The sequence below is a fragment of the Mirounga angustirostris genome, unplaced genomic scaffold, assembly GCF_029215605.1.
Source record: "Mirounga angustirostris isolate CCGP_5_RB_7025 unplaced genomic scaffold, mMirAng1.0.hap1 SCAF_10, whole genome shotgun sequence".
Classification (NCBI taxonomy): Eukaryota; Metazoa; Chordata; class Mammalia; order Carnivora; family Phocidae; genus Mirounga; species Mirounga angustirostris.
The window spans coordinates 99,830,740-99,854,636 of record NW_026991718.1 but is presented as its reverse complement, the minus strand read 5'-3'; the positions used below and the strand labels follow the sequence as shown (position 1 = coordinate 99,854,636).

The 23,897-nt window shown below is 38.0% G+C and overlaps 1 protein-coding gene and 1 long non-coding RNA gene across 13 annotated transcripts in view; one reads left to right on the top strand and one right to left on the bottom strand.

Moving 5' to 3' along the window:
- TASP1 (taspase 1) overlaps positions 1-23,897 on the bottom strand; it is a 303,482-nt gene that overhangs the window by 73,857 nt on the left and 205,728 nt on the right. The window contains exon 12 of one of the 11 annotated variants that reach the window (XM_064572811.1): positions 10,819-11,108. The exons of 9 other annotated variants lie outside the window; for them this stretch is intronic. In XM_064572811.1, the coding sequence (XP_064428881.1) occupies positions 11,068-11,108 (41 nt within the window). In that variant the 3' untranslated portion in view covers positions 10,819-11,067. Of the gene's footprint in view, positions 1-10,818; positions 11,109-12,210; positions 12,285-23,897 lie in introns of those variants that run through there. One more of the 11 variants, XM_064572810.1, reaches the window with a different exon arrangement.
- The window catches only part of LOC135361785 (uncharacterized), a 72,089-nt gene continuing 68,656 nt past the window's right edge, over positions 20,465-23,897 (top strand). Inside the window, exons 1-2 of one of the 2 annotated variants that reach the window (XR_010405774.1) lie at positions 20,465-20,531; positions 20,621-20,720. This is a non-coding gene — a long non-coding RNA (uncharacterized LOC135361785). Of the gene's footprint in view, positions 20,532-20,615; positions 20,721-23,897 lie in introns of both variants that reach the window. The other variant, XR_010405773.1, reaches the window with a different exon arrangement.

Below are 23,897 nucleotides of genomic sequence, written 5' to 3'. Positions count from 1 at the left end.
GATGACGAATTTGAAGAAATTTGAAAGGAAAATCACTGTATTAAAGTAGAGAATTCAATGAGAATATTAATCCATATTCTTTTGATTGCTAGTACCAGAATCTTAATTAGCATGATCTTCAATAAAAAGGAGGATTTGCTGGCTCATAAAATCCAATGGTAGGGATGTGATGGGTTTCAGTAACAGTAGGAAACAGCTCTCTATGGACAGTAATTCCCATCAATAGTTCCAGAACTATATTCCTGACAACTTTCCTCTTTTTCGGTTTTAACATTCTCAGGGAGCATCAATTGGATTTAAGAAAATTCAAAAACTTGACTATCCTGGCTCCAGTTAGGGATTAAGCCTAGAACAGTCAATTGTGACCAAGAGGCCAGTGGAGTGGAGTCATGGATGTACAGACAATACAGAGATCCAGGAAACACAAATGAAGAGAACACTGGGCTACAGAACCAGGAAGTCAAATCTCATATTTGGTGTGGTCTACTTGAACTTAGACAAGCCACTTTACCGCTCTGAACCTTGCTTTCTTCTTTCATCTGAAAAATTGGGAGACTGGACTAACAATCTCTGATATCTCTACCAGTTCTAATAGGCTGGAGTATTTTTAGAGATTCATGTCTACCCACAGTGGCAACCAGCCATTACCTGATGCCAGCAAGACAAAACATGAAAGCTCCTTTTGCAAAACCTGGTACAATGCTTCCTCTTTGACATGTGAGAACCTATCAAGAGAGTGATTCTGTAGCCAGAAGGCAGCTGCTAGGGGTCCACCTTCTCATTATATTTAACAAAGAACCTCTGTCTTTCAAATACATTTCTGCACATTGCTTTCTTTTTAAAGTCTATACACCAAATCACTTGAATGTCATTTTCTCTTGGAGGAATTACACATATTGAGAAAAAGAAATAGAGAGAGACAAAGATGGTTTGAAGGTCAGATGAACAAGAAAATGGAGGGCTGAGGAATAATGAATGTTCCCTACTGCAAACACATACCTCTAACTCCAAAAGAACAAGAGAGATTATTATAAATATTCTTTAAACACAAAAGTAGGATAATAGTTTATACTTCTTAGAAGACCAAGGACCTTTTTCCTAAAGATGCACTTGAGTTGGTTAATCTTTCCTGGATGTGAAGTATTAGCAGAATGACATGAAGACTATATAACATAATGAGAGGAGCCAATCACAATGTTCAGAAGCACTAGCTCCATTAACGAAGTGCCACTACATTTTGCGTTTGAAAAGAAGTCTACAAGATCGCCACCATCATCCTATTAGATGTATGTTAACTGCATTCTATCATTTCCTGCTCCCACAAAAATCCTAATGTAATGATTATTACTATATTCATCTGACAGATGAGAAACCAAATTAAAAAAGAAAGAAGCTGATGCACAGGGAGGTAAATGACAGGCTCTCAGAAAAACAAAGAGGAAGTGGGGATCAGGACACTAATCGATGACCCTGATCCTTTCACTACAAACCCTAAGGACTACCCCTGTTCCACCTCTACCACAACTCATGGATATCATCATCATACGAGGTTTTCTGGTAATTTTTAAACATAGTTTTAAAGACTCTAATTTAACTCTTTTTAAAAAAGATTTTATTTGAGAGGGATGGAGAGAGAGCACAAGCGGGGGCGTGGGGCAGAGGGAGAAGCAGACTCCCCACTGAGCAGGGAGCCCTAGGATCATAACCTGAGCTGAAGGCAGACGCTTAACCAACTGAGCCACCCAGGAACCCCTAACTCTTTAAAGAGAAGAGTTGAGTGTGGCCAATAGCCCTTTTGAAATCCCTTACTACCGTAATTTGAAAGATAGAAAAAGTTAACTTGTTTCAGAACAGAAAATTCCAAACTATAATCAGAACCTAAATATATCAGAGAGACAGTCTGTAGATAAATTTATTGATTCTGCCATAAATATTACAAGTAAGAAACCAAATTGAGTCCATTAAAGCTTCTGTTTCTTGGTTTAACCAATCACAGAATACAGCCACCTAATACTGCTCTAGAAATGACAAGAGATTTTTTTTTTTTTTTAAAGTTTGATACAGGGTCTCTGTTCTCAAGAGAACAATTCAGCTAAGGAGAAAAGACAGTACATTTCTAAAATCATACTGGCAGTTATAAAATAAATAAATCATGGAAATATAATGTGCAACATGGTGACTACAGTTAACAATATTGTATTGTATATTTGTAAGTTGCCAAGAGTAGGCCTTAAAAGAAAAAAAAAAATCTAACTATATATGGTGACAGATATTAACTAGACTTATTGTAGTCATCATTTTGTAATATATATAATCAAATCAGTATGTTGTACACTCAAAACTAATATAATGTTATATGTCAACTATACTTCATAAAAAAATCATAAAGCAGTTCAAGAAGGATCAGTAGGTATCTTCTTTTCCTGAATATTCCAGCCCAGCATTCTATCTGCTAGTGGAGGTATCCAGAATTCCACCAAATCACCCTTACACAGCAATGACAGGATGAGAAATGTGAATCCCTGACAGAAAGAAAGTGGGAATGGCCTACAGGCAACTGGAAGATTCACTGGAGGGGAAAACAAATGGTCCGGTTTTCCAGCCCTGGTCCTGGCACATTCCATGTTAACTTTAACAAGTAAGAAGAGGATTCTCTACCCTCAGACTCTAACAGGTTACCCCAAGCTGCTGCTGGGGAATACAGAGAACACCTTTGCCCCACAGTTAGTTACCATCTAACTTCCATCTCCAGGGGTGTCACAAGGCAGAAGAGGCCAAAATGGTGACAGTGGCAGAAGACAGGGGTCCAGACTGGGCAAGCTGTTCCCAGTGGGGGTAGGGTGTGGTGGTATAAATTCATAATTGCTTATTAATACTAGAATAAAGCCATGAATTTGAGAAGTATAACATTCATTCAACAAATATTTCGTATTTCATACAGATTCACTTTTATAAAAAATTTAAGAATCAACTCTGTGTCAAGCACTGTATAGGGCCCTGGATATGCAGTGATTAAGGTAAAATCTGTGTCCCCAACTGCTATGGTCTGAATGTTTGTACCCTTCCAAATTCATACATTGAAAAATGCCCAATGTGATGGTGTTAGAAGATGGGGCCTTTGGGAAGTGATTAGTGTCCTTACAAAAGCAGCCCAAGAAAGCTCCCTTGCCCTTTCTGCCATATTAGGTTATAATGAGAAGTCTGCAATCCAGAAGAGGGCTCTCACCTGACCATGCTGGCACCCTGATCTTGGATTTCCAGCCTCCAGAACTGTGGGAAATAAGTTTCTGTTGTGTATAAGCTACCCAATCTGTGGTATTTTGTTCTAGCAACCCAAATGGACTAAGATACCAAGTCATCTATGCTATGAAAGACAACAGACAGTATAATCGGCACAAGAAAGGGAAATCAAGCAACATAAGCGAGACACAGTGCTAACATGGGTCGAGAGGGAGAGAGCATTTTAATTAGGATGGTCAGGGACAGCTTCCCTGATGGTGACATCTGAGGAGAAAAATCCAAGCAGGTGAGAGAACAGCAATTCAGATATTGGTGTCTTGATACATACGTATTTTGCAGCTGGCAGGTCAAGCGGCAGAGTTTCTAGCAGATGCGTCTTAGCTGCTGCTGTTTGCCTCAGATGTAGTGCCTGGAGGTGGCACAGCTATCTTGTGGCCATGAAGAATAAAGCAGCCACCCACTAAAGATTACCCAACGGAGTCTGGGCTTCTGATGCACGGTGCAGCCACCGTGCCAGCTTTGGACTGCTTTCAGACTTCTTATGTGAGAAAAGAAAAGCCCTCATTTTGTTAAGCCCCTACAGCTGGGTTTCTGTCACATTAGTCGAACATAATCTCAAACCGAAAATTTCCTTTATCCATTTTTCTGTCAGGTCCTTGGGTTTTTTCTTTCCCCTTACTAATTTGCTAAACTCTTTACACGTTAAGGCAGTATTTGGTCATGTGTGTTGTAAATATTTTCCCTCAGTTTGTTATATATATTTTGATTTTTGTCTATGACTTTTTTTGTAATAGAGAAGTTTTTAATGCTCATGTGGTGAAATTTATCAACTGCTTTCCTTTACAGCTTCTGTCCTGGAAGTTTTTCTGTAATCCAAAATTATGAAAATAAGCAGTCCATTTTTTTCTATTTGTGCTTTTATAATATCAGTTTTTACATTTAAAACTTCAGTCCATCCGGAATTAATTTAGGGATAAGGACTACAGTGAAGACCCTGCTTTATTTTTTATTGATTTATTACTGTTTTCCTTAAATGGTCAGCAAATTGCCCAACATAAATTTGTTGGAAAATTCATCTCTTACCCACTGATTTGAAATGCATTTTTATCACACATTACATACCCATATGTATTTGCATCTATATCTAGATTATCCTGTTCCATTGATGAAACTATTCCCATACAGATACCAAATGGCTTTAATTATTATAGCTTTCTAGTATACCTGACTGGGCCAGTTTCCTCTCATTATTCATTATTTTCACAATATTCTTTGTTACTTTCATGTGAACTTTCCATATGATCTTAAGAATAAACTTGCTTATACTTTTACCTCTCATCCTCACTGGAATTTTCATGCGAACATAATTTAATAAAATTGTGATTTTGCTTAACACTTAGGTTGTCCTGGTAAATTTTTCCAAGGAAAGCCTGAAGATGGAGATAGTTATATTCCTGACACCCCCAAATGGTGGAGCCATGTGAATTTTTAGACAAAGAAATGTGACATGGCGTCCCTAAAATAAAATCTGCAAGCATGCCTCTATCTAGTTTAAAAGGATCAAATAAGTATCTTTCTAGAATATCTTCTGAGATGTTAGTATAAAAAAACCAAATTTTTTTTTCTTCATGGTCAGTTTTCTCTTCTGATCCATCTTATCTGATTAACTACAGTCTGTAGTCACCATCCGTTAATATTCTCAAATCAAGAAAATCATTTTCAGCAACGCTCAGCCTACTCACAAAACAAGACAAAACCAAAACTAGACCCCTCAGTTCTAAGAGAGGTTGGACAGCAAGTTGTCTGCTGAATTGCCAAATATTTAGGTCAACAAATCAATCCGAAGTGTTTGAAATACAAAACAAAGTTTTCTGGATAGACAGTTATTTCTCATTGAATCCTAGATTCCATCCCTGCAAACTATCTTATGTCCAAGGGACCAATGTTAACGAGCATTGTAATTTGCTTCAGCAGGGCTATGCTGGTATTTATCTTGACTTAGTCAACAAAATCTATGTGATCAAATAATGCAGATAAGCATCTGGGAGTTCACCAGATTGTCTCCACCAATTACTTACTGCACAAAGACCCACAAAGAACATCAGACATTTAGGAAGACTATATACCCATCTGTTGCTGTTCATTGTTTTGAGCTGTTCATTCTGCTCAATGAGTTTTTCCTTCTTGAGTTGTTTCAGCACATATGGCATTTTGTCCTGTGAACAAACTTTCTTCACTTTTTACTTGATAAGGCTGGATCCTGCTCATTGTGCAGAAGTACATGACATTGAGGCTTACCATCATGCTTTTCATTCAAACGTAGAGTCAGTTTAATGCAGCACCTACTTTGTGTGCTCTCATGCATTTTGCTTTTAAGTAAATAAATAAATCTATTGTAGCGGGGCAAAATTGGCTTCATATAGTCTGTCTGGAAAGCCTGAAAAAATGGTGATTGTTGTGATATAATAAGAAATATATATTTTGTTCTTTGACCATAGTTCCTGGTACACAGCTCCTAAAACCCATGTAATTTCCTATATGAGAGCCATAGGGACATTTATTGTTATAATATTTAGTTTTGTCCTGATTCCTGCAATAGCTTTGGAGTAATAAAAATAAAATGGGTAACTTTGGTTATTTATAACAAGCCCCTTTCAACTATACCTGAGTTTATGTAAATGAGGTAACTTGGGAAAGCCCCTAGGTAACCTAAGGATGGGGGCTAGCTGCCAAGGGAACCAACCAAGTGATTACAGAGGGTTGAAACTTTCAGCCCCACACCTTTCACCTCAGGGCAGAAGGAGGAGTTAGAGTTTGAACTAATCATCAATGGCCTATAATTTAAACAATCATGCCCATGTGATGAAGCCTCAATAAAGACCTAAAAAGATATGGCTTGGAGAGCTTCCAGGTTAGTGGATACAGTGATGAGAGAAAAAGCAGGCCTGATAGCCAAGAGAAGCCATTTTAGATTTCTTTCTAAGTCAACATTACTGTATATAAACTTTGTTCAAACCAAAAGCTTGATTTATGGCCTGCCACACATGTCTTGTGCATCTGCTTTGTGAATGAGTAACCCAAAGGAAAAACACTGCATCCTTGAAATAATCAATTCTCCTACTCCCTCCATTCCTTTATGATAAAACTCATGACTCCTACCTAAATGCTCATCTATAATCTTTTGAGCTTTTACAAGATGTAAAAAAGTATATAACCCTGTAAAAATTGTTCATTCTTAGGAACACTTTCCAAGCAGCTGTCCCAATTTGGGCTTGAATAAAATGCTCTTTCTTACTTTAGGATATTCTAAAAGGTTTGTTCATTTTGTGTTGACAACAGGGAGAGCAGTGAGCCCAGAGAAGGCACAGCAGCTCCCAACCCCTTCCTACACACCTTGCCCTATGCATCTTCCATCTGATGGTTCTCAGTTATATCCTTTTTTGAAAAACCAGTAGCCTCATAAGTAAACTGTTTTCCTGAGTTCTGTGAACCACTTCAGCAAATTAATTAAACCTAAGAAGAGGGTCATGTTAACCTCAAATTTATATCCATAGCACAGATGACAACCTGGGTTTGTGAGTGGCATCTGGAGTTGGGGGTGGAGGGTAATGCAATCCTGTGAAATCCTGAGCCCTTAAGTTGTGGGATGTGATGCTATCTATAAGTAGATAGTATCAGAAGTGAGTTCAATTGTAGGACACCAAACTGATTGATATCAGAAAATCAGAGAATTGCCTGGTGTGGGAAACCCCCCCAACACACATTTGGTGACCACAAGTGTTAAAGTGAGGTACTGACAGAAGAGACATAGGAGTGTTTTTCCTTAGCAAATGGTGATTGCTGATATTGAGATTCCTGTAAGTTTCTGGATGCTTCAATATTTTTTATATTTATTATCATATTGAGACACATATAGTTAAGTAATTATAAATGCAATTTTCTTTTTAAAAATTTTTTATTGTTATGTTAATCACCATACATTACATCATTAGTTTTTGACATAGTGTTCCATGATTCATTGTTTGTGCATAACACCCAGTGCTCCATGCAGAACGTGCCCTCTTTAATACCCATCACCAGGCTTAAATGCAATTTTCTATCAGTGTTTGAGCTTACAACTCTAGTTCTAGAAACATTGCATTTTTACACTGTGAACTTTAAATGAATCTGTCCTGTACCCATGTATAGTGAGTTAACATATCCTGAACACATAACAGTGCAGACACCCATTAATGCAGAGGGTCATCACACAGAGGGCTAGACTGCAATTAGACAATGTATCAACACAATAATATGTGGAGTTTTGTATATCACTTGAATGCAATTCTTATGTATTCTATATTTAGTGAAGTCATTGGACTCATTAAATACATGTTCTGTACAGCATTCTACCAAGCAGGTATGCAAACACACAAAAAATTTTTGTTTCTGAAAAATTTATAATCCTGTTGGTAAGACACAATTTACTTAGCTAAAAGCTAGTGAACAGCATTTAATAATATAGATTAAATATTTACATATACAAACTCATATATGCAAATACTTATACACATACTATAAATATGTACATATATCCCACTAGAATGTAAGAGCAGTATGTATAGATGGAACATACATATACAGAGCCTCTTGTTCACCAGCCACTGCTAGAATAGTGTCTGACACCTAACAGGTGATCAATAAATACCTATTAGATGAGGGGAGCCTGGGTGGCTTGGTCAGTTAATTGGTTGCCTTCAGGGCAGGTCATGATCCCAGCATCCTGGGATCAAGCCCCACATCGGGCTCCCTGCTCAGCGGGGAATCTGCTTCTCCCTCCCCCTGCTCTTGTGCTCTCTCCTGCATGCACTCTCTCTCACTCTGTCTCTCTCTCTCTCTCACTCTCAAATAAACAAAATCTTTAAAAAATGTATCTATTAGATGAATGAATGGATAGCCCATTAATGGGCCTTGTGTTAGGTGTTTTAAGACTTCAGAAGGGCATACTTACTAGAAAGCTCTAGAATGAGTAGTCACAACTCTTGACTATTTACACAAGGTGAACTTTGAGAAAAGTCATACAGAAGAGCAGAGCGCTCAGAATAAGGTGAGAACTTAATATCTACTAGATGATCTAGACCTAGAGAAGGATTAAAAAGCTACTTGACTGGACATGGGGAAGGATGCTGTCCCAGGCACAGGCAACACTGGGAAAAGAGACAACTGAGTCTTTTAAGGAGTAATGAGAGGAGCCAAGAAGAGAAAGGACAGGAGGAGAGTCTGGAGATCCAAGGGCCAACAGTATAAAGAATGTCTAGGGAGATGTTCACAGTGGGAAAAACGACATGAGAACAAACAAATCAAACTGCCTAAACTGAAAAGATGAGAGGGGAATGTCAAGGAACCAGTGGTCCAGAACTGATCAACTTGCAGAGGAAGAAACCAACCCAAGGGATCTTATGGCAAAAGGGAAGAATGAGATGAAGCTATAAGAGAGAGCAATCAGTGATCAAGAAAGTAGTACCATGGGCGCCTGGGTGGCTCAGTTGGTTAGGCGACTGCCTTCGGCTCAGGTCATGATCCTGGAGTCCCGGGATCGAGTCCCGCATCGGGCTACCTGCTCAGCAGGGAGTCTGCTTCTCCCTCTGACCCTCCTCCCTCTCATGCTCTCTGTCTCTCATTCTCTCTCTCGCAAATAAATAAAATCTTAAAAAAAAAAAAAAAAGAAAGTAGTACCATCTCCAAGATCTGCTTAGCAAGGTGATAACAGTGGTCACATTAACCAAGGACTTAATTTCCTAACAGAGCTCCAGTAATATTTTTAGTTGTTTCAAAAAGTCAAGAAAGAAACTGCTAGACCCCCAGAGCTCCCACAATGAGAGTTGCAAGGCATTCTGTTCCTGCTGGGAGTGTCACACATATAAATTGGGTTAAGGAAAATAAAAAAGCTATACTGAAAGGGAAGGGGGGCAACAAAAGGTGACTGATCATCTGTAAGAGTGTGTGAATATCAGTGTTACTTTTCCTTCATTTACCTATTAATTACATATTCAACCCAGTTCTGAGTGCTGGATTACATTGGTAAACAAGATACACTTGGTCTTAGCTCACAGGGAGGTTACATTCTGATGGGGGATATAGCCAAACAAGAAAATACATGCACACATTATTTATAATTGTGACAGTTCCACAATGGAAACAAACAGCGGACTAAGAAGGAGACTAATAGGGGCAGGTAGGACCCATTGTTCACAGGCATCTCACAGCAGGTGGCATTTTAATTTTGACTAAAAGATGAGGAGAAAGGAACCAGATGAAGATTGGAAAGGGAAACATTCCAGACAGGAAATAGCACATGCCAAGGTCCTGAAGTGTGAAAGAACCTGAGAATTTGTAAAAACAAAAACAAAAACAAAAAACAAAAAGAAGACCAGAAAGGCCAGCATAATGAGCAAGGGAGGAGAATGACCAAGGATGAAGTTGAGGGAACAAGCAGGAATCACATCAGAGATGTCATGAGACAATGTCTGCATTTTATCCTCATTACAATGGAGGGCCATCAAAGCAATAGAGAAGGAACTGGAACAGGCTGCTATGTGGAGAATAGACTGGGTTGAGGGTAGTTGTCATGGGAAAAAGCAGGAAGACTGCTGAGGATGTTTCTATGGTAGTCCAGGTGAGAGTTTCTCAGTGAGTGCAGAGATATCCCCAAGTTCCCTGGATAGCCCCCTTGCCAAGGTCCAGTGAGGTGGCAAATGGACCACATCCCTCACCGCCATACTGAGTACATGCTGCAGCAGATACTGCTTAGAATAGAAGTGGGACAAGAAGAAATTACACTGGGGACTGACGGCAGGTGCTCTGCCAAGGAGAGCATTTGGGTCACTGCTCTCCATGAGGAGGCCCATGTACCACACTGGAAATGTGTATATGCAGTCATACACCTAGACCTGTCATTTCAATCAGGTTATTTACATGTCCCCTTACCATTATGTAAGATCCACTGCAGGGCCCTGAGGACAGTTGTCAGAGAATCCTGGGCACAGCGAGGTCTACCGTTTCCTGTTAAATTCTTTTCCTGGTCTACTGCCCCAATTTCCTTCCCTTTGTGGGTCCATCATGGCCTTGTTCATCTCTGGAATTCCCTTTGCGTCCTAATTCAGCAGAACTCTAATTTGTTAACTGTAGGGTGCTGAGCAGGATCTATTTTTCAGCTTGTCATTCTTCACTAAATAAAGCCCTAGAACTTTTTTTCATCTTTGTTGTGGAATTTCAGCTGCCCTATTTGATTTAATTGTAGACTTTTACAGTCTACACATGCCTAGAAGCCTTGGGCTGTGGATAACCTTTTACTACGTCTAATAAATAAAATAAAAAGAGAAACTACAGAAGTAAACCATAAGTGTCTTAAAGACTGGCCAACAGGCAAAAATGAGAGCCATGAATTTCTTAATTTTTAAGAACATTCTTGAAGAGTGAGATCTTATTCATTCCAGAACAGCTAGAAAGACAGCAAAGGTAACCAAAATTTTTTTTAAAGATTTTATTTATTTATTTGAGAGAGAGAATGAGATAGAGAGAGAGAGCATGAGAGGGGGGAGGGTCAGAGAGAGAGGCAGACTCCCTGATGTACAGGGAGCCCGACGTGGGACTCGATCCCGGGACTCCAGGATCATGACCTGAGCCGAAGGCAGTCGCTTAACCAACTGAGCCACCCAGGCACCCGGTAACCAAAAATTTTTAACTCCTTTCCTTCATTTGTATTTGTAAAAGGATCTCTACTAGAATTAATATGTTACCAATGGCACTGAAAGACCAAATTGATTTGTCAGTCATCTTTGTTTTAACTTACAGAAGAATCAGCAGTAGACTGCCAAACTCAAGCAACCCTAAGGAAAAATAAAATAATAAAGTAATGAAATAATAAGATAAAATTAAATTTAAAAGCTTGTAATGAGAAAAGGGCCAAAAATTAAAGTAGGCCCCTATTGGGAAAAGACAAGCAATATAACCCATTAGGAAAACCAGTTTTTTTGTCCATAACATGTTGAGAAGGGTGAAAGATGAAAATTGTGTTCTGTGAGTTATACCTGATCATTTAGGTAAATAAAATTTGAAAAACAGTATGGCGTACATATAACAGGGGGCTTTAGGAAATTATCAATCAATAACCCTTTATGCTCAAAAACCATTTTAATAGAATTTTTATAAGAAGAAAATAACAAAAACATAAAACCATATTGTAGATCCACTTGAAGGATTTAAATTAATCTAAAATTAAATGAAGAAAAATATTCTACGTATTACATATAATACAGATGACTATATAAACCTATCACAACTTCATAAATAGCCATTAATAATCTGAAATAAAGATGAAATGTCACTTTTAAGAATTTTAGGAACTCCACAAGCAAGTTTATCCATATACACAAATATATACACACTCACAATTTCATAAAGAGAGTTGCTATGTTAATAAGCTGAGATAAACACTGAAATGTCACTCTAAGAATCTGGGGAATTCCATAGAAGCAAGGTCTATTTTGGACCTGTCTCCCAGAAGGGGATAATTACTAAAGAGCAAAAAGATCCTCCACCCACAAAACTGTCCAACAACACAAAAATCAAGTGTAGCACCGTTGTGAGACTCATAAAAAATTCTAAATTTGAAGAGGGAACAGAGGGATGTTTTCATTTGTGCATTTTCAATTATGCATTCCCACCAAGACAAACAACTAAATATAGCCTGGTCAGTGGTGATGCACAAAACCTTAATCTACTGTGCAACCAAAAGGTTAATATTAGAAACAGTGGTGAATCCAAAAAGTTTCAAAAAAACACATTTCAGGGTCACTTTTAACAATAGCAAGATCTATGCAGACAGTTGAGTGAGCCATGTTTTGACAGTGAGCACCCTGAAAGGAAAGAGGGTAGTGCCAGTAACTCAAATTTTTCATTTTCATACTTAAATTTATGCATCAACTTTTGGGCTAAAGAAAAGAATCACTCACTTTCTGTACCCATCTGGTTGGACTCCATCTCAGGACTCCTGAGCCCTGTGGCTGTTTCATGTTCATGTCAGTTAATGCCACAATTCAGCAAAAAACAGATTTCAAAACATTCAGGTAAATTAGCCAACATACAATGTCAGGACTTGTGTATTCAGAAAACTGTGCATTTTTCTCTTCATTTTTATTGTGACAAACGGTTGGCATGGCTACACTTACTAGGGGCACACAAGGTTTGAAATTTATATTAATGTAAAGCGTTTCATGGAAACAACAAAATATTCATGTCATGCCTGGAGTGGGGTGGTATCTTTCTTTCTCCTCACGACTGCCCACAGACTCTTAACCAGGTTTGAGCTTCCTATCATCAGACTTGTCCATGTGACAGTTCATCCACTGGCCCCCGGAGGTCTCTCCCCATCACTCCTCAAAGATTTATGTTCCTAGATCATTGTTTCTTTGACATCCGTCCTGCCATAACTGCTAGTGATCTCAAGGTATGGAGATTATGCTTCCATCTCTGAGCTCTCAATTCTTTGAGCTCTTCTCTCCCAAGAATCCTGTCCTTTACTCTCTGTCAGCCACTCACTCTATTATACCATATTGTGATTACCAACAACTTCCTCTTTTTTAGACCTCACTTGCAAGCATCTCACTCCCCCTAACTTTCTAGTGTACACCCTCTGGTACCCAGACTCCAACAATCCTTCAATCTGTCCCTCACCCACCTCAAATTCTCATTTTGGCCCTTAAGTGGGCCAAAGTCTCTGGTCCATCATTATAATTAATGCCCTGCAAAAACAGCTATTTTGCCCTGCTCTTGACCATCATACTCACCTGGCAAAATTCCAAGTTAAATCCTACTCCATGCCTATACCCCTAAGCTGAATTTGACTGGAGAATGGCACTACCATGCTAACCACTCATGATCACTAACCTCAGTTTGGGCCCTCAATGCTGCCCAGAAATCATACATTTCTCATTTCTCCTCAAATTTCCAGTATCTCCTCCTCCATCCTAACTCTGGAGCTGACCTTGCTTCCCAATTCCCCGAGAAAAACAAAAGTGAGAGAGAGAACCTCCATACATCCTCATCACATCTTCTTGATTCGAATATTACTACAAAAGAACTGCTCATGTTCCTCCTAGGTCAATGGCTGTGCCTGTCTATCCCTTCCCACTCATAACTCAAGTGATTCCAGGGTCCCTCACCATCTGTCTATCACCTTAAAATGTCATCTGCAAACTCTTAATTCTCAGGTTTATTTTAGCACAGGCCTTCTCTCTGAACTAGAGACTTGAATATACAACTGCTTAATTAACATTTCCACCTGCATATTTAATAAGCACTGCCTGGAACCCCTGATCTTCCCCCATGACTTACTCTCCCTGGAGGCTTCCCCACATCAATAAACAGAAACTTCATTCATTTGTCCAGGCCAAAAGCCAAGTCATCTTTGACTCTCTTTATTTCTTACACTCTGTATCAATTGAGTAGCTATTATGTTAGCTCTGCCTTCAAAAACTTGCCAGATTCCAACCACTTCTTTCCCTTCCACCACCATCACTCTAGTCTAAGCCACTACCATCTCTTGCCTAATGTTGCCTGAGAGCATCTGACTGGTCTCCCAGGTTCCATTCCTGCCCTCCATGTCTATTGTCAGTACTGTAGCCAGAATGACCATGTTAAAATGTAAATCAGGTCATGTTATTCTTCTTCTTATAAATTTCCATGGGTAAGTTTCTACATAATGGTCTTTACTACCTCTTTGAGCTCCTCCCTAATCATCTCTCCCCCTTGTTCCCTCTGCTCCAGCCACACTGGCCTTCCTGTTATTCCTCAACCTCCACAGACACATTGCTACCTCTTTAGCACATGTTGTTCTGGCAGGTTTTTCCCTTCATGGGCTACATGGTTCCATCTCTCACCTCTGGATTTTTGTTCAAATGTCACATTCCTAAAGGAGGTCTTCCCTGACCACGTTCAAAAATTTCATTTTTCTCTGTAGCTCTTACGACTATATGACAGATGAGAAGTTTACCTATTTATTTACTGTCTGCCTGACTTGATAAAATATAAGCTCCATGAGGACATGGACTTTGTTTATTCATTGCTATACCCCCTGTACCTGATCTAATGCCTGAAATATACTATATGTTCAAATACTTATTGAATAAAGGAATAAATGCATGTTTCTGGAAGCACCAAGATGGAAGGGCTTTTCTGAATCATCTAGGCCAGGGATTGCCAAATTTTTTTTCTGTAGACAGCCAGATAGTAAACATTTTCAAATTTTGCAGGCCATCTGATCTAAGTCACAACTACTCAACTCTGCCATTGTAATGTAAAAGCAGTCACAATGTGTAAACAAATGAGTGTCTGTGTTTTAATAACATTTTATTTACAAAATCAAGTGGCTAGCAGGATTTGACATGTGGACCATAATTTGCCAAATCCTGATCTAGGTTATTCTGTTGCACTGAGCATTAAGGCCTTAATCCCAGTTCTACCAAAATTTTTTAAACAGAGTTCATAACTGCTAGAGCTGGGGCCATCTAAACCAATCATCCAATCTAACCCCTGTGGCAGACATAGATGCTTACCTAGCATCCATTTTCTCCTTTCTACCTAAAAGGAGCCCATTTTATTGAGGGGACAGCAATGTGTACAGCTAAGAATCTATGTTTCTCAGCCTCTCTATACCTAGAAGTGACCACAGGCCACACTTCTGGCCAATAAGATACACAAAGAAGTCATGTGGAGAGCATTTTAGGAAAAGTCCTTTAAAGAGGGTTGACTGGTGGCATACTCTTTTTGTTCATTACCCTTGTCCCTCTTCCTGTTTTAAATGCAAATGCGATACCCAGGAGTGGTGAGAGCCACACCCTAAGGATAGAGAGTAGGAGGAGAGGAGGCAGGTACATTGAAGACACTGTGGAGCTGAGGCACAGGTCCTCCAGATGTCTTGTTATAAAAGGAAAAACTAATCTCTGGTTAAGCCATGATAAGTGGCTTTTAAAGAAAGAAAATGAATATTTGGTTAAGCCACTATTAAGTAGCTTGTAAAAAGAGAAAATCAGTCATCTAAGATCCTAAAAACCAGCAAGTGGCATGACAGAGACTTGAACCGATCCTGTGACTTCCACTTCAATAGACTTTCTCTCATGCCACTCCCCACTCAAAGACAGAATAAAAGGCACAACATGCTATTCCACACAGAATAGACAGCATATGAATTAGAAAAGCTTTGTTCCTATCCAAAAATGATCATTTCCCAAGCTCAGATAACTAGGAATTCTGGAGATTTTATCTAGCTTCAGATGTCAGTTCCACACCACTGACAGCCCCTAAATTAATCCTATCACTCACAACTTAAAGAGAAAGAGATGGCTCTTCTATATAGCTTTGGTAGAAAAGCCCAGGGAGGATTTCAATTTGCCAGACTTGGATACCATGCTCATTCTGGAACCAACCACCATAGTCAGAAGGAGGATTATACTGCTTGACTTAGACTGGGTCACCGCCCACCCCTGTGGCATGGGAAATGGGTCAGCCCCATCCAAACGGGGTCTCAGTGGTTCCTCCCAGTAAACAATGGGCTCTGATATCAGAAGACACGGGAGAGGAGTGTTGAAGTGCATGCCCCCCCATACACACACACACACACACACATCATTTTTTTGTGCCTATCCCAGGAAATTAGTAGATGTGGGTTGTAGGCTTAACTCTCTAACTGGATGCAGGTCACCCAGTTGATATATGATCTTTGGTTCTGAGTTTTCTAATCATTTACTAAAAGGAGATGACTCATTCAACATTAGCCTTAAGTACTAAAAGATGGACTGAAACAGGGTATTAGAAAAAATCTTGGAAAAGTATGAAGTGCTATATAATTATGTAGGATTATTATAAGTGAATAACTACAACTGATATAAGAGAAAATAAAAGACTCTTTCCTACCTCATCCAAACCTATAAAAATCTTTAAAATATCCTTTACAATGATGAGCACCACAAAGGGCCTCATATTGCAGTTGGTCTAGACAGGAACTCTTGTGCACCACCTTCCTGGGACTACTAACAGGTCCATAATGTTCCCCTCAAAAATGACTTGCTTCATTCTATTCCAATCCCTGCTCCAGTCATAACCTCTTCACTCTGTTGATCTTTAAAAACCAAAATAAAAAAATTTTAAGTAGCCCTATACATACTGTTTCAAACTTTAAATGCGTTAGATGAATTGATATATATGGTCATTTGCTGTGGCCATAGCAAATAGCAAAAGACTGAAACAATCCAAATGTCCACTATAAAGAGGCTGTATAATAAAATTACACCACATCGGGCGCCTGGGTGGCTCAGTCGTTAAGCGGCTGCCTTCGGCTCAGGTCATGATCCCAGGGTCCTGGGATCGAGCCCCACATCGGGCTCCCTGCTCAGCGGGAAGCCTGCTTCTCCCTCTCCCACTCCCCCTGCTTGTGTTCCTGCTCTCGCTGTCTGTCTCTGTCAAATAAATAAATAAAATCTTAAAAAAAAAAAAAAATTACACCACATCTATATAATGGAATAGTATATAGCTGTTAAGAATAAAGAAACTCCTCATGCACTAACTCAGATAGGATTACCTAGATACATTCAGTGAAAAAAGCTAAGTGAAAGATTGGTATATAGCTATGCTGCTATCATTTGTGTAAAAGGCAAGAAAAGAACACACACACCATGATGCCAGGCATAAAGGCATGGGATCTCTTGGGACGCATACAAAGAAACAAATTACCTTGGTTTTCACTACAAAGAGGAGCTGGGTTTGCTGAAGAACAGAGTGTGGGAGAGACTTTTTTATCTTTTGTATCTTTTGAATTTTGCATCATGTGATTATATTAACTTTGCACCAAATAGACAGATTGATAGCATAATACAGCATAAACCTGTGGAAGGACAAAGACACCACCAGGTCATATAGATCTGTAATAATTAAGCACAGAGGTTGATGCATTTGGCTGCCAGAATAATCCACTCTAAGTTTAATAGTCTAACACAGTAGTTGTGTTAATGTATTAGGGTAGTGATTGGAATATAACAATCAACCTGCCCTCCCCCATCAACTTCATGAAGCACATGGTCACTCAACACTTGAGCAAACACATGCTTCTATTAGCAAAAACAGAGGATGAAGTAACCAATTAGGTATTCAAACAAGAGCATCCTCCCATTTATGTAAGTATGTATGTACGTATTTTGATGTGCACACACACACAAACACATACACACACACACACACTAAAGTATGAAGATAAATGGGTAACCAGATTTTTAATACATTTTCCATTTCACAAATACTCCCTGAGGATACACAAGGAACAATTTATGAGTTTTTTCAGCAAAAACTACCAGAAACACAGACCTATTTTGACTTAAACAAATTGGAGTTTACTTCTCCCAGCTAACAAGTAGTCTGGAGGAAAGTAGCTTCCGCATTTGTGGTAGCATGTCTACAGTGTCAAGGCCATTATTTCTGTGAGTATCCTGTCCATTACCTTACGGCAACAAGATGGTTGCTCTTACTCCAGGCATCACATCCATATTCAGAACAGGAAGAAGGTAAAGGAGGTGATGTCATCACTTTTAATCAAGAAAAGAAAATACTGTCCCAGCAACCCTCAAGTGGACTCTTACTTGTATCTCATTAGCCTGACCTATATTGTATGGCTATTTCTGAAAAGGAGTCTTAAAACATAAATACTTAGTTTTTACAGTATATTAGAGTCATGCAATGGCAAAATAAGCTCAGAAGGACTACTGGACAAACCAGCCCACAGTATGTGCCACAAGTACTCTGATAGGCTATAAAAGTTGGCACGTGGAGGTGATAAGTGTAACCCCCCAACAGTTTATGTGCTTTATTGCCTGCTTTCACAATATTTTAAAATGTGACAATATGATGGATTTTAGATTGGATGCACAAGCTGACAAGTAAAAATATTGAAGGCTTTTCATAAATCCAAAAATAAAAAATGAATGTACAAGTTATACATTTATATTTATGTGCCTTCTTATTAAAGGTAATTGTCCTGCCAAATAAATGCACATCCAAAAGTTACACACATTTATTTTCTGTATATTTCTCATTAAATGTAAGTTTTGATTTGTTTAATGAATTATAATTGCAATTAATTTCTCAGGATCTATAGACCAGTTCTGTTCCCTCCACTTTGTTAAATGCTAAAGTTTTGTTATAACTTAAGTCCCAAAGAGTTGTTAATTTTATCATAAGCTTTTCTACAAAGAAAATCAATTACCCTACAGTGTCACCATCAGTCTACAGTGCAAAAGCATTACACATACAAATATTTTTCCTGAGCCATTTGCAAGTAAGTTTAAAACATTATAAGCCTTTCTCCTAAATACTGTGTAATAGACCCCCCTAAAAAGAAAGAGATTCTCTTACTAACTAGAATATTATTATGCCTAAGACTATTAATGGTTCTAATTAACAAGACTATTAATTAGTAATTTTTATGAATAATAAGTATTATCATTTAATCTCTTAAAACTTCTCCAAATGTCTCCCAAAGTATTTTTTTAATCAAAGGCTAATCACACCTAAATGTTTTTGTTTAAAGTGCCATGTTTTCAAAATTATTCATCCAAAGGTAGTTTCCTACATCATTTTTATTGGCTGTCAGTTGATCGGTATTTGGGTTGGAGTCTTTAAATACAGGTTTTAATATTTATAAAATAGCCACTTGTTTTGCATTTTTGTATCTAAGTGATTACAGAATACAACAAGAAGCTTTTGAGAACACTATACTTTATAGGAAGAAAAGAAAAGTAGGGAAGGAAGACAGGCAGGATTATTTTTGACTTAAAAAAAAAAATGGAAATGCACACGTGCATATACATGTAAGCACATGCAGGCACACCCATACACACACACACACACTTACAGCAAACACACTCAAAATTTGCCCCCAAAATACAATTACAGAATTCCAAATCACAAACTCAAATAATAAAGACTGCTACTTGATTTAACTGTTTTAAATAAATATAAATCTGCTACTTTAATCAAACAAAGAAAATACTCAGAGCTTACCCAACCTGAAACTGAAAATCAATCCAGAAGCAAGGTAACATAGCAGAAAATCAGCAGTGTAATTGAGCCTCAGATGGACTGTGAGAAGCGCTCCACATAAGCTTCCCACGATTAATGCTAATGAATGAACTGGGTTCTACCACATTCATAAAAGGTCCATAATAATATTGTTTACATACACTCTATTCTTCCTTCATGAATATGTGGTTTTCACAGATTCTAAAATCATAGTTACTCTCAAATATCTGATGATAAAAAAAATTAGGTTACAATATGGAGAAGCAACTTTACAACCATGAAAAGAACTCTACAATTTATTATGAGCATTATAATATATGGATTTATTTATTTATCCACATCCACCAACCGTACTACAAGGTCTGTTCAAACTAACCAATCAATATACTGAACAACTCAGCCTTCAGCTTCGTATGATTTCATTTTCCTTTCCTTCTTGTGACATTATAATTTTGTGCTCTGAGTTTACTATAACTATTATTACTGGTTTTGTCCACATGCTCACAAACTAAAGGAAAAGACAAAAAAGCTTTTAGATCACCTAATCAGTACCCTTAGGGGAAAAAAAAGCTAATGGAAACAAAGATCTTTATATTTTTTCTGTATGGGATAAAACAAATGCCTTGTGTGGTTTTAATTATTTCATAAACATATTTTAGCATAAATAGCAAAATAAAGTACCTATTGTGAAAAGCTCAGCAGCTCCCAATTTTGTGATGGTACCAACTTCTATAATCAAGTCTACAGTCCCTACATCTGGCCACCTTTGAAATCAAATAAACCAGCAACAAAACTATGATTCTTTTTGATGTAACATGTTTACAGAGGTGCTATTGTTGTTCTTCCTCTTTAGTACGGTGCTTTTTGCTTACTAACCAAATAATATTACCAAATTACTTCCAGTTATCTAAATTCGGTAGCTAATTTAAATAGTCTTTTCTTTGTTTCCCCAAAGGTCTGTGTGAGTAAGAACACATCTACTAAGAACTATGGACAAATCATCCTCTGCTATGTAAAAATCTCGAAGTATCCAAAATATTTGGGATTTCCGGGATGTAGGAAGAGGCTACAGCTCTTGTATAAATAGGAAACCTAGGCCACAGGGAGAAAACCAAGGTCAGCTGTGAATGTGCAAAGCCCTGCAAAGTTACATTTCTGCTTCTGGCTACCCATTTCCACTTATCTTGGTAAGTCTATTGTTAGTCTGCTGCTGATCAATTCTATTAGTAATTTAATACAAAAACAAGTTTTTCTTGTTTCTTATTTGTAAGAGCAGAAAAAGAAGAGAAAACTGATTGAGGCTGCCCAGAACACCCCGACCCAGTTTTATCCCAAGATTCTCCTTTAGGAACAATGCATCTGCCATATCACAGAAGGTAACTTCTGGGTTTCTTGGAAACTGGGATGCTTCTGTTTCTTACATTCAAAATGTACTGAAGAAACAAACTTAGGTGTTATGCAACTTAATAAGCAAGTGAACTATTTACTTTCAAAATGATTGTCCAGGTCAATAAATGTGATTTTTGGGACACCTGGGGCTCAGTTGGTTAAGTGTCTGCCTTCAGCTGAGGTCATGATCCTAGGGTCGTAGGATTGAGTCCTGCATTGGACTCCTTGCTCAGTCAGGAGCCTGCTTTTCCCTCTGTCCGCTCTGCCTGCTCTGCCTGCCATTCCCCCTGCTTGTGCTCTCTCTCTCTCTGACAAATAAATAAATAAAATCTTAAAAAAAATAAATGTGATTTTTAACCATCCTTTCTAGCCAAAATAATAATAATAATAATAATAATAATAATAATAATAATAATAATGTCTCAAATTTTTACTACTTTTAACAGTTCCACTGAATATTATCTAATCCCTCTTCCTATTATGGGACCTCCTAGCCTTCCTACACAACCTTTCTGCATCTTGACTTAAATAAGATATATAACTATTTTGTAAACTTCTGTTTAAAAAAAAAAAAAATAAAGGAGACCACTCTGAGAAGTATTTCAAAGCTCACCACAGCAACTCCTCAGAAAGAGACGAGTAAAAAGCATTCAATTTTGCCATTGGTTTCCTAAAGAACATTCTTGAAGGCCCCTGGAAAACCATGTTCATTTCTAAAATGACTGTCTAAAAATTTAAATAAATAAAATAAAATTACTGTCATCTTTACAGTTACTTGCTATTTTTCTTTTTTGTCTCCATTCCATCCTCTCATTTAAATTTATTCTGATTTATAAAACTTCTACACATTTAGAAATATTCTAGGATTCTACATATGTATCTTTTGTTACACAGGAAGAAAAATATGATTTGCTTTGCAACTCTGTGACTTTCTATGAGATATATTCTAGCTAAAGAAGAAAAGATGAAAAGCAAAGTATTAATCTTCAATAAGTTTATATACTATGCAAAGTTAAGTTGTGGATGCCAGTCTTCTATCAAACTCTAAACCCTGAGTTGGTTTCCACAGGTAGCCCTGTGCTTATGCCAAGCGGTACAGGAGGGAAATGGCACCTGCCAGTTCCTTTATTTCTGGAAGGGTCTCTCTGTGAATGCTGACTCTCTGGGACATGCTCCAAGATGAGCAAACACCCTCCCCACTGTGTGTCCCAGGTGCTCCTCAGATCATTGTTTCCATGCTGTGTGTCCAAGGGGTTGTTTGCCTGCCTCTCTCGAAGTCTATCCCAGACAAGCCTGCTGACCTTTAAAATTCCAGGCTTTCAGCCTCACTGGTTGCCAGATGTTATGAAATTCATTCCTTCTCACTTTCAAAGGCAATTACCATGGGGATTTGTTTTCCCTTTGTGCACCCCTGTGTGTTAGTCTGTCTCTCACCACTCTCCATGACTATGGCTCCCTCCCTACCTCCAGCACCACACTCCCTTTCTCTCCCAAACTGCCTCCCCACACTTCCTACCTTCTTTGATGTGGCCTCTTCTCTACCTTTAGTTGTAGAATTTGTTCTGCCAGCCTACAGGTCAGTTTCTGATGTATTTAGGATGATTTGATAGTTACCTAGTTATATTTGTAGGATAAAATGAGCCTCAGGTCACCCTCCTACTTCACTGCCATCCTAAACATTGATTTTTAAAATAGGTGTAGAGACTTATGCAAAGGATACAAAAATACTGATTTGAAGGGATACATGCACCCCAATGTTTAATAGTAGCATAATCAACAATAGCCAAATTACGGAAAGAGTCCAAATGTCTACTGACTGATGAACAGATAAAGAAGATGTGATATACATGTACAATGGAATATTACTTAGCCATAAAAAAGAATGAAATCTTGCCATTTGCAATGATGTGGATGGAGCCATACAGTATTATGCTAAGTGAAATAAGTGATTCAGAGAAAGACAAATACCATATGATTTCACTTGTATGTGGAATTTAAAAAACAAAACAAATGAACATGGAAGGGTGGGGGAGAGAGGGGCAAACCAAAAAACAGACTGTTAACTATAGAGAACAAACTGATGGTTACTGCATGGGAGGTAGGTGATGGAATGTTAAACAGGTGATGGGTATTCAGAAGGGCACTTGTGATGAGCACTGGATGTTGTATGTAAGTGATGAATCACTAAATTCTACATCTAAAACTAATATTGCACTGTATGTTACCTAGCTGGATTTAAATAAAAACTTAGAAAAATAAAAAAAATTAAAAATTAAAAAATTAAAAAGAAGACAGTAACTTACAAGGGAAAAACCATAAGGCTAGCAGATTTTTCAGCAGAAACTTTCCAAGCCAGGAGTGGCATGATATATTCAAAGTGCTGAATGGGAAAATCCCTGGCCAAGGGACTGATAGCAGGCTATCATTCAAAAATAGAAGGAGAGATAAAGAGTTTCCTAGACAAATAAAACTAAAGGAGTTCAACCACTAAACCAGCCCTGCAATAAATATTAAAAGGGACTCTTTGAGTGGAAAGGAGAGACCAAAAGTGACAGTATAAAGGTAAGAAACACAAAAGCAGTAGAAATGAATATTTCTGTAAAAAATCAGTCAAGGAACTCCCAAAATAAAAGGATGTAAAATGTAACAACATATAACTACAATGTGAGGAGGAAAAGAGTAAAGAATGGGTTCAAACTTAAACGACTGCCAATTTAACATAGACCGCTATATGCAGAAGATATATATATACCTAATGGTAGCTACATATCAAAACCCACTAATAAATATGCAAAGAATAAGGAAAAAGAAATCTAAATATATCACTAAAGAAAATCAGCAAATCGTGAAAGAAAGACAAGAAAATATCAGAGAAAATCTTCAGAAACCATAAAACAAATAATAAAATGACAATAAATGCTTATATGTCAATAATTATTTTGAATGTAAATGGACTAAATGTTCCAATCAAAAAACACAGGATGACAGAATGGATAAAAAAACAAGACCATCTATGTGATGCCTACAAGAGATTCATTTTAGACCCAAAGACAACTGCAGACTGAAAATCAGGGAATAGAGAAACATCTATCATGCAAATGGAAGTGAAAAGAAAGCCAGAGTAGCAATACTTATAACAGACAAAACAGACTTTAAAACAAAGA